The sequence below is a fragment of the Danio rerio genome, chromosome 6 (genome assembly GCF_052040795.2).
Source record: "Danio rerio strain M-AB ecotype USA chromosome 6, GRCz13ab, whole genome shotgun sequence".
Classification (NCBI taxonomy): domain Eukaryota; kingdom Metazoa; phylum Chordata; class Actinopteri; order Cypriniformes; family Danionidae; genus Danio; species Danio rerio.
In genome coordinates, this window is record NC_141026.1 from 46,501,272 (window position 1) to 46,513,618 (window position 12,347).

General features: G+C 34.5%; 1 protein-coding gene across 6 annotated transcripts in view; it reads left to right on the forward strand.

Moving 5' to 3' along the window:
• Positions 1-12,347, forward strand: part of LOC147836458 (uncharacterized) — a 455,522-nt gene that overhangs the window by 7,542 nt on the left and 435,633 nt on the right. For 3 of the 6 annotated variants that reach the window (XM_087257996.1, XM_087257997.1, XM_087257998.1), the window contains exon 2: positions 6,058-6,166. In XM_087257996.1, coding sequence (XP_087114122.1) covers positions 6,151-6,166 — 16 coding nt within the window. In that variant the 5' untranslated portion in view covers positions 6,058-6,150. Of the gene's footprint in view, positions 1-6,057; positions 6,167-9,498; positions 10,074-11,590; positions 11,686-12,347 lie in introns of those variants that run through there. The other 3 variants (XM_087257999.1, XR_015494101.1, XR_015494102.1) reach the window with 3 other exon arrangements.

The following is a 12,347-nucleotide window of genomic DNA, read 5'->3' on the forward strand; positions in this document are numbered from 1 at the left end:
TCCAATATGGTGGCCATGATTGTTTTCACTCCAAAGTGCCCTCCGTAGATGACTTATGAATTACTTATTTACACATGAAGATTGTATGTTTTTAATAGGTTTTAATAATCACAGACACTTGCACATCATGATTTGAGTTGATCATTTTGATGTATTTATCCTAAATTTGATAAATTCCGTCAACTGCTTTATAAAGTTAAGTCTATGTTTTGATTTTGTGATATTTTTGCATTTTCCACATTAAAAACCTACTTTATGAGCTCTTTTCTCTGTTGTACATCAGTTTCTGTAAGACTTTATTTACTTTTATCAAAGCTTCCACTTTGGGGTATAGGAATAGACTGAGCATTTCTAAGCCCATGTGTGGAAAGTTATAGGCTTGTTATCGAGAAAAACCTTTACCTAATGGATGGAAAGGTCTACTTTTTTTTAAAGATGAGGGCTTTATTTGGATCTTGGATGCCAGCCATGCTCCAGTCATCACCACTCTGCTATAGTGACGATATGTAAAGACCACAAGGGCGATGTGGGATTGCGGGATCTTGTAAAGACTAATTGCTTTTCTGGATATACATTTTCATCCTTCATTGTGAGTTGCTATGAAAGGCAATGAGAGCAATGAAACGAGAGCATGCAACAGTAAACCTGTCCCATTTTATAAGGATTTTACTTCCTTTGTCATTTTCCTCAAGGTGCAATCCATTGTAAAAACAGCACTATGAACTGCTTCTATTATATACAAATAAGCAGTGATGCATTTTCATACTTTGTATGAGTTTTAGTTGTTCCACATATGGATCTGCTAAATTCACTTGAAAGCAACTGGACTTCGTTAACTATTTGTTTTATTTTATTAGGTCTATCGCCCTTTGCCATTGACCCCAATCAGAGACTGTTAGCGGTGAGCCCATGTTGTGTCCACCTGAGTTTTAAACACAGATGTTTCCTATAGTCTCCTTGACATTCCTTTATATTCGCGTACCAGTTGCGGTCTGGTTTATTATAAAATGTCTGGCAATTGTCTGTGAAGTTTTTCAGTCACCCAGGTTATTGTAGAATCAGTTGAAAGGAAAGACTAACAGGCTCAAAGGATTACTGTAGTTCTCCCGAAAATGAGGCATCATGACTTGGGTGAAGAATTCTTGTGTATTCTTCATGTATATCTTTACTGTCTTCTTATATAGTTAGTATGCATGCTATTTTTGCAATGGGTTTCAGACATGTTCATGCAGATCTTATGGTGACCTTGTGAGCATATTCTTGAGAACTTAATGCAACACATGCAAGGCCACACTTGTCTCCTAGAAGATGTTGATGACAGATGGTGTGGGCAAAACTCATTGTGAAGGCAGATTGCTCAGATTTACATGTCAGTGATTCTATATGCAGACGTGTGGAAAATCTGCACTTTAATGCAAAGGTAAGTATAACAGGTTTTAAAAGCAGCAAGATGCAAAGACAAATATTCAGTATTAATATGTTTTCAATTGATTTCAAAATACAAATTAATTGTAATTTTATTAGTTTTAATATAATTTATGTTATTGTCAATTTTATATTTTAAAATTTAATGCATTTTAGTACGTTTTTATTATTATTATTATTATTTATGTTATGCTGATTGACTAGGCAAGGCAAGTTTATTTATATAGCACAAGCACAATTCATACAGAATGGTAATTCAAACTGTTTTACATAAACAGGTTTTTTGGGGTCTTTTTGGGAAGGCTGGGAGTCAATTACAGTAATCTTCTCTGCTGGTGGTAAAAGAATGAACAAGAGTCTCTTTGGACTGGTTATTCGATTACAGTGATCCCTTGCTAAAATGTGGTTTTCTTTTTTTAGTACAATTTGACTTGCCGTTTTTACAGCACATTGTTTTCTGCGTCCTGATTTATGGATTGTGTTCTGCGTCCTGACTGGCTGTAGACCTTTATTAATCAACCTCCTTCATGCTGTGTCACCTGTACAGTACAGAATGTTTTTAGTTTGCCAAATTGACAAATCTTTGATCGCTTGCAGTGGTACTCTGAAGTGCTTTACTGTGTGTTTGCAAGTTTTCTCCCCACAATTTTGATGAAACGTTCTGCACTGCAAAAGGCAACTGCACAGCACCCAAAAAGGCAAAGAAAAATGCTAACCATTGCAGAAAAACTTCTGGACCTGCTAAAGGAAGGTAAATATTACATGGCTGTAGTGCGCTATTATTGAATAGATGAATATCAAATGGTTTTGATTGTTGGTTTCATTCTGGACTTTTTTCTATGAAGGTTTGAACTCTGAGAGTGTTTAAACGAGAGAAAAGTGTGAAAATGTTAATGCTTGTCTGAGAAAAGTGTATAAAGAGTGTAGTGAAGGGTGTTAAAGCATCTATAATAGTTGTACAAAATAAAGTGGACTACTTTATAGATTTCACGAATTGCGGGTTATTTTTTTTTTTATGTAACACTTGCGATTGAGGGACCACTGTATTTCACCGTCATGCAGTCACTATTCTTTGACTTGGTCTCTGATTTATCAGGGGTTGCCACAGCGAAATGAACCACCAGTTATTTCAGGCTTATTTAAAAATTATATATTCACAAAATGTAAGAAATTACACTCCTTACTCCCATTTATTACAGATGTAAAATCACATTTATCAAGCCCAAAGTACTGTAGATTGATTTCCCCCAAAAGTATAAAGTCTTTGATGATTCTGTTTCTATATATTGCTTTGTGTGTTTGTGAATGGCAACCAGTCTGGCAGTGAAGTATAGAAGGGATACAGCTGTAGATATCAACGTAGCATCATTTGCTACATTACACTGTAGAACAATAATTACTACTTTGCATCTACATGCCAAAAACTTCTCATTAGATTGTAAGTAGACTGAGTGTAGGTTAGTGTTAGTTGACATGTTTTGGCAAAGTTTCTTATAGCCAGTTAAATGTCTGTTGAAGAAGCAGTATCAACAGATATTAAGCAGACTGTCTACTAATACTCGAATGGACCATCAAAATAAAGTGTTACCTGTTTTTATGTTACTGTGAGGGTTGGAGTAGGTGTAGGCCATAATAAAATGCTATTTAATGGGTAAATTAATTAATATGAATACGATTACGAACAGTAATATGTGTAATTACTATTTTTACATTACTGTAAGGGGTGAGGTTAGACGTTAATAAAATACAATTATTACTTTTTTCTCCCAGGACCATTTATATTGAAGTTGATATAGACACACCATATTGGTGTTTCCTAACATCTAGTTCTTATGAGGTGAGTTGTTAGCCCAAAGCTTAACGCTCAACCCTCAATCTGGTGGACCAGGAAATACACACCTACAATGGTCAATTTAGCTCACCCAATTCACCTACAGCACATGTATTTGGACTGTGGGGAAAACCGGAGCAACCGGAGAAAACCCACACGAACATGAGGAGAACATGCAACCTCCACACAGAAACGCCAACTGACCCAGATGGAGCTCGAACCAGCTACCTTCTTGCTGTGAGGCGACAGTGCTAACCACTGCGCCACGGTGTCACCCCAAAATACAATTATTATTTAATTTAATAATTAATATAATTCTTGTTAACTTTCAGTCACAGCAATAACCCAGTCTGCCTTTCCAACATCAGCTCAACCAATGATGTCCTTAGGCCATGGCCTTCTGATTTTGGAACCAATGAGATTGAGTATTCTTCTTATTTTACTGAAACAACCTATTCTCACTAGATTTTAAGCAGATTTTAGTAATATCTGTTTTGATTTTACAGTAATGCAGATCACATTGTTTATCTTAGTTTAAATCATAAGGACCAAAATGCTTTCTATTTACAGACATTCTAAAAGACCTTTAGAACAATTTGTACATTTAGATCTTTATTTGATTAGATTTTATGGGCTATCAAGTCATGGCTAACAACAATACAGCCCTCAAAATAAAATAGAGAGATCTGAGAGCACTGTGATGTGAACAATCATAATTACAGTAATGTCCATTATTGTTTAAAACACTTGCTGACCGTGCAAAATGGAGTCTAGAGGGAAATAAAAAACACCATTATTTGTGGAAAGACTCATGCTAATCCAAAACTAACCAGATGAAGAGGGTGGCAAGGAACAGCTGTGCTTTAGAGAATAAGACTGAGGGGGAAGATGAATAGCATCCTTCATTCCTTAGAGAATTTAGTGATGAACTTTAAGTCAGACACAGAGATGACATAAGTCTTGCGTTAGTTGACTTCAGTGTTGATGTAATGCGGGAAAACAATAGGGTCTGGAACTCTGGGTCCTCCTCCACAATATCTTTCATCTGCGTTCGATCTTGTATTAAATGCTTTTGGCAACTGAGCTAGCATTAGCCGTAGAGGTTCCCAAATAACAACTGCGTCATATTAGAAACAGATGACTACTTTTTTTTTTATTTTTTTTTTTTACAAAGCGACAACCCCAACAGCTTGAAACAGAGCAAAATAAGAAAAACAACTAAAGACTGCAGCGTTAAAGAACATTGTTTTGGTACATCCCTGAGAGACGAAACAGAAAGAATTGATTAGGCTGGTTTTACTGTGTGGTCTTGCATCTGTTTCGGTTTGATTGAATTGATTTCAAAGTTTAGCCTGTTATTTAAAGCACCCAGCTGACCTTGAATTAAAACAAGTTCTGTGTAGTAATGTTCCATTGCGTGTTTGTGGAAGTCAGGTTTATGAAAAGTGTAGTTTTGACTATAAAAGCTGATTAAGACAGGGCACGTTTGATTCTTGTTGTGAAATAGCTAGTCACTGCATATGAATTCAATTACACAAAGAGCTACACAAGTCTGAGAGCACAGTCAGAATCTTGTGACTTGTAAATAAACATGAAAGCAGAATGAAAAAAAAAGGAATTTTTCTCTGTTCTCCTTGTTTCTAGTGTTTGTTTATTTTATATATGACGGTGTATTTTGTGCTATTATGCTTTGTTTCTATTTTTAGGTGTGACTTTAACATTGTCAAGGGTCTGCAGATTTAAAAAATCATTCTAATTCTGGCACATTTTACAGTAATGTCAATAGATCCTTTTCACAATGACGTCACTTCACTTCTGCCTTTCCGCAACATAGTGTATCTTTAGTTCTGGACTTAAGATTTAAGACTGTTGCATAAATGTTAATATATAAGCTATTGTTTATCAAGGAAAGTACATGTTTACAACCTTTTTACTTATTAATTCTGTTTAATTTGCTCAATAATAGATTATTTTTACTTCGATGCTACTATGAATATACATTTGTATTATCTGTTATATGTAAATATTGCAGCATGAGTACAATTCTTTATTAAATTTTCTCATAATACATGGGATGTTATCTATATATGCAATCAGTTTTATCATTTATTATTCACTGATCCATTAAAGTTATGTTCAGTTTTTCCATTTTAATGAATTAATACAGTGTCCTACCACCACCTACTGGGTGGATTTAATTTGATATTAGTGCTACCTTTTAATTAATAATGTTATAAATTATTTCATAATCTAATAATACTGAATTTATTTGCGGTGGTCATGGTGTTATTTTTGCAATAGTATATATTTTTTTTATCTAACTGTATTTGTAGTAAATATAGTTCTCAATAGTTTGAGTTCTCAATGAGGAGAATTGTGAGCGTGTGAAACCGGACACGGCATAAAGCCATGTGAAAAGGGTCTATTAATGTGCATTACACCATGTAAACAAATAAATGAAACTTAAAAAAAATAAAAATAAATGATCACAAGAATGATGCAAAATTTCAAATAAAAATTTAAAAAAGTTTTTGCGAAAACGTATACGAAATATTTCAAATCCTGCACTACAAGTTAAACTAATATTTGAACTAATATTCATTTGTTCTTTACACTGACATAAACTATAAAATAACAGTTTGATTTAAATATGTTTTATCAAATAGCCTTTAATCATTCTGTGTTCCACTTTCATATGAATTTTATTACATTTATATAGTTATTATTGAAACATTCAGCCTTCATATGTAGCTCGGTGTTAGCAATATATCATAATCTCAGTTTTCTTCTGTCTGCATTAGGAACTTGGAGATGATTGAGTTGGAGGATGATCCTTGAGTTTGGCCTGACAGAAGACAAATGCAGAGCGGGATCTGGAGGTCTGTCTGTGACTGATGATCTGCTATGAAAGTAAGAAGCAGAATTCTTATTAATGAGAAATCAACAGAAAGGCTGTGTTCTTGCATTCTGGTCAGCACTTGTGACGAATTGGAGGAAATCATTATTCTTTAATGAGCTTATGGGATACAATACATTCATAAAGCATTCGTATAACTATCATTATGTTTTGTCCTCACTGAATTTTTTGTGCCCTTGAAATTACCTTTGTTAAAAGCAGGAAAGCCACTTTCTATATGTAAAATCCATTAGATCTGATATTGAATAGTTTGGCATATGTTAACTGTGTCCACAAGATGTGCAACCTAATCTATGGAACAGATGTGGAACAGATTTTTGTTTTTAGCCTAGACTCATGCACCTTGTGTTTTTTTTTTTTTAATTTTTTTTAACTAAATAATTTATTTTGTCTCTGTCGTAATGACGGTACAATTTTTTTCTACTTATTTTGCAAGATACTTGTATTCAGCTTATAGTGACATTTAAAGACTTAACTAGGTTATTATATTAATTAGGGAAGTAATTGAAATAACAATTGAATTCATCTTTATTTCTGTAGCGCTTTTACAATGTAGTAAATTGAAACTGTCAATCCAGTTTTCAAGTTCAGTTTAGTTCAGTTCAGTGTGGTTTAATTTTCACTGCTAAAAGTCCAAACACTAAACGAGGCGTTCCTCCACAAGTGACAAACCAAGCAAGCCAGTAGCGACAGAGGCAAGGAACAAACTTCAGCAATTGATATAAGAGAAGGGAACAAGTGAAGTAACAGTAATTTGTTTTGTAGCCAGTCGTAAAATCAATATTTAAGTGCCGTCTGAAATTTATGAAAAATTAGCATTATTTTTTCAGCCAGTTATTTCACTTTAAAGACCATGAACTTATTTTTTTGCCATAAAAGTGAACATTTCTGAACCTACAGACAGGAGCATGGTGAAAATAATTGCTAGTTTTAGAAGAAAATTTTAGACTGCATTTTGAGTTTTTTTTTGCATCTGAACTCTTCATTTCTTAATAGGTCTAATGATATTAATCTTAAATTTATAATATAAAATAATATATTATAATATATAAAATAATAATAATAATAATTTATTCCAATCAAGCTAAAAATAAATAGACTTTCGGCAAAAGAAAAAATATAATAGGAAGTACTGTGAAAATGTTCTTACTCTGTTAAACTTGGGAAATATTTAAAAGAGAATAAAAACGTTGCCAATAATTTTGACTTCAACTGTATATGCACTGAGTAAAATTGCATTTAGCCGTGAAATTAAATAGAAAGCAAACACATCTGACCAGAGTTCAAAGAATAAATACTGTTAAAGGGATAGTTTGGCCAAAAATGTACTCACCCTTAATCTACAGTATCACAACTTATTTTGAGTTTTTATTTTTTCCTGTTGAACACTAAATAAGTTATTTTGAAAAATCCTGCAGACCTGGAATCGCTGACTTTTTTCCCTTCTTTGGGTGTCAATGATTACAGGTTTCTAATATTGTTCAAAAAATCTTGAGTTTAACAGAAAAAAATAAACACGTTGATACTACTTGCGAGAAAGTAAATCAAAAGTAAAGTATTATTTTTGGGTAAACATTCTGTTTAAAATAGGACAGGTCCTGGCTGAGAGTCTGCAAAACCCATATGAACATTAGGGTTGCACAATATTGGAAAACTTTTCACTTTCTACTATTGGTATTGGAACATTTCACTTAATTAACTTTAATTTTAGATTATTTTAGTATGATTTTGTAAGAGAGACCACTTGCATAAAATATAATAAACTACAAGCAGAGATAAAGTAGAGCAAATATGCAAGTGAAGGAGTTTAAAACTATACAGGTACAGAAATAAAAGATTCAAATGTACAATAAAGCTGCAAATTCTCCATTGTGTAAATAATTAATACAATTAATACTTGTCAAAGCTTCAAACATAATAGTTCATTTGTTTTAAAAATGCTTTAAACTCGCTTGAAATGTTTACAGAGACCTTAAAATCACTTTTTTTACTTTGTTAAACTGAAATGACTCAAAAATGTTCATGTGTTCTGAACTGTTGTACCATGGTCAACTACAATCCTGAGTCCACATTGCACGTTCTGTGATGTGACTATTGCGGATTCACACATTGTGATATCGATGCTAAAACTATACATTGTGCAGCCCTAAACATCCATGAATTAAAATCTGAATATTGCTCAATCTAAAGTCGACCAAGAGGGTGGGGGGAGGAACAGGATCAGCGTCAAGAAGAACCAGTTTTTCACAATGAGCTTTGGACTACTGCCTGAAGGACATAGAGCTTTCGAAAACAATCTTATGTAAACAACACAAACATTGTCTTTGTTATCCTTGGTTTTGTCCTGGAGGGGCAGAGATGTCAAAGAGCATGTGTATTTACGAGCGATTTGGCTCTGAGGGACCATAAAGCTTTAAGATGACTTTCTTTCATCATGTTTACATAGCCCAGAACTGGTGCAGCATCTCAGAGAAACTCCTTTCACAACAGAGAGCATTTTTCCTTGAATTTATTTAGAGCTTAGATAAATGTCACGTTTGTGTAATTTAGAGAAATTCCGTTAGCAAGCGTGAATGGCTCGAAGGTTTCTAAAAGCATGAAAACAAAAGCATGCAGTTAACTAAAGTCCTAGTGGGGAGTATTAAGCGTAATGCTCAGCTGCAATGCTGTAGTAGAGGCTCACAGCGGTATAATTTAATCAGCGCGGAAACAAGGCAACATTCTGCCTGAGTAACATGAGGAGCTAATCGGAAACAACCCCACTCTAATTATCCATTACAAAAATAACGAGCTGAAGTCATGACCATTGTTACTGTCCCTTGCGGGAATTTCTCCAGCAGATCAGGCTAAATATAAATCCACTCTATAGTAACAAATAGACAACGTTTTATTTTGATAATGTGTTCTGTTTGAAATAAGGATATTCAACACAGATGTTTTTCTAAATGTAAGAACTTCAACTGGATTTTTGTTTTTAAAATAAGAAGAGCACCTGCTTCATACACTCTCAGAAATAAAGGTACGTGAGCTGTTCCTGGGGTGGTACCTTTTCAAAAGGAACACATTTGTACTTAAAGGGTCCATATTGGTACCTCAAAAGTATATATTAGTACCTACAAATTTTAAAAGGAACACTTTTGTACTATTTAAGTAATAATATGTACTGTATATCCATTTATAAAACCTTGTATAGAAAGTTCTATGAAGTACGACTTGGCTATCATACAAAGCATCACGGGCTACCGCTTTCTTACTTTCTAGTCATTATCTGAAGTCTACATTTCTGTTTTCTCTAAGCACTAGAAGTAAATATTTTTCTTTTTAGGTGTGGTCCGTGTCCTCCTACACTCTGTAAAAGTTATGGTACACTGCAAGGTCGTGACCACTGCAGTGCATTCTGGGAGCTTTTGGTCTGTTGTGGCTCGGAGTTGCAATCAGCCCTGTGAGTGGAGGGTTCCTGACAGGAAGATGCCTCAGAGGCAAATACCTGGACTCTATCTTCTGCTTTTCTCTTGCCGTACGTCTGCTCTTTTTCTGTTAAACCAGATGAGACTAGAGATAGGGAGTCTTTTCTCTGTGCTGCACACAATACAAAAACAAACAACATAACAACATACCAGACATGAAGAGAATTTCCTTTCATTTTAGCTGGGCTTCTCTTGCGCCATGTGAAGGGAAAAAAAAAAAGAAAAAGAAAATGTGATAATTCTTTGTATAATTCTGAACTGCTATTGCAGTCTTTTGTGACAGATATGCGTAGATTTGGAACAAATTTACATAATGACGATCTATGAGCCTCATTGGCTGCCTGAGAATTACAGTTGAAGACAACTATTTTTCACAATATTTCCTTTAATATTTTCTTCATCTAGAGAAAGTCTTATATGTTTCATTTAAGCTATAAATAAAAGCTGTTTAAATAAAAAAAAACATTTAAAGTTTAATATTTTTGGCCCCCTTAAGCAATATTTTAAATATTTAAATATTTAAGCAATATATAGCCTTTAATCACACTTAAAGCCAAATACTAGTATCTTAAAAAAATATCTAGTAAAATATTATTTACTGCCATCATTTTTTGCTCTTCAGTGTTTGGACTTTCAGCAATGGAAATTAAACTTTTTAATTATTAGAAATTAGTTATTAAAACTACTATGTTTAGAAATACATTGGAAAAAAACATTTTTGGGTTCAAACACACGCAACACATCCGTGTTCATAATAGTCCAAAAGGTGATGATAATAGTTTAACATGGCAGTTTGTTCATGTTTTAGGTTGCTGAAAAAAAATCATTTGCACCTTTTATTTTTTTAAATTTCTCCTTTGTTTTTTTTTGCGCGTCACTCTTGCGTTTGTTCATTTTTGAAAGGATCGGATGTCAGAAGCATTTCAATTATCTTGCAAATGTTATTAGACGCATGGCGAATGCAAGCGAGAAAGCGAAACCGCTCGCGCTTTAGACTGGCTTGTAAACAACGATGGGGCTTTGAGGCTGTTCATTAAGATGTCGACAAGGTTTGTTTGAGCTTGAGTTGACCATGGCTTGTTTTTATGCGTATATATTATTACTGTGTAATGTCTTGTCTGTGTGTTTAAAAATGGTGCTTACTTTGTTTTCATTCTCCTGTGTTGTGCACAAACAAGTGATGTATCTCTGTAAGCCAATAGCGTTCAGCTGCGCGTCTGGTTCCACCTTTTGATACCCTTTTGCTGTGCTAGGTACCCATTGCAAAGGGTACCCAAAAAATAGTATGGTACAGTGCACTTTTTGGTACCTTTTGACAGTGGAAACGTCCATAAAAGCATACCTTACCACTCAGTAGAAACAGGCCATTGATGTATGAGTGTGTGGATGTTTTTCCAGTACTGGGTTGCTGCTGGAGGGGCATCCACTGCGTAAAACATATGCTGGAATAGTTGACATTTCATTTTGGCGACCTCTGATAAATCAGAGACTAAGTCTAAGGAAAATGAATGAATAATTCGTACACTTTAAGGAAAAAATAGGATGTGTAAGACATTGTTTTTTTTTTTATATATTTTTTTAAATTCCATTTTCATGGTGTACTCGCATGCTGGCTTAATGAGTGCAAAGCATGCCTGCATGCAAGACTGAAGACATCACTGTTCCATATGAATTTACTGTATTACTCGTTCTTACCTTTCAATAAATGGGAACTGTCATAGTTTATCAAAGATATAAACATCACCTCACTTCAGCCACCAGGTATCACGTGCAGCATGTTGACTTTCATGAAAATTTCTAAGGTTCAGATCAGGTTGATCTGTTCACCATAATATTTACACATGAATCAATGCATCCCAAACGACTCAAAATACCACAAAACAATACAACTTAAGCAATCTCCATTGTACTGAGCAAAAGTGCCCTCTCTTCCTGTTTTCTTCTAAACAGTCGCATTGATGATGCAAGCGTGCTCTGGCTCGGATGTTAAAAATGCAATGTGAGAGTGGGCCGTCGGGGGAGAGTAGAGAGAGGACAAGCCTAGTGTGAGTAAACCCTTTAGACACCTTTGCTCTGTCATGCCAGCTTCACAATTTCACCCATAGGCTCATCTGAACTTTCCACTTGCCTTTAAGTAAAAAAATGTCTCACAGCATCAGTTCATGTCTAGATAATCAGAGTGACATTTGGACCTGTGTGCACTGGCACTCTTATATTTTGATCCAATGTGGCAGTCTCATCGCCTTCTGCGAAGCACTGGTGAGCATATGGGCTCATAGAAAGTAGTTCATCCTTTCCAGACCACATAAACAGGAAACATTAACAGCATGTAAGCATGTACTCCCTGCTTGACGTCTTATTTTCTTGTTTTATTTACTCTTCTTCTTTTAGTAGTAAAGCAAAATGCCAGTTGCTATGAAGTTAACCGCTATTAAATGTTAATTGCAAGGCTAAACTGTAGCAATACAAACTAATAATTCAATGTCATTAAGTCATTTTTGTTTTTAATATACAAAACAGACAGGTATATTGTTTAGTGTGTACAGGAAGCATTCCCCTCATACAGATCTGTCCACTAATGTGTCCCATACGCTTTTTAAATGCAAACATGCAAACATATGGTAAAGTAACCCAAGCATAACATCTGTGGTGGATTCAAGTTGCTACAACATCAGCTGAGTGAACGCAAGTAATTAAATAAGACTAA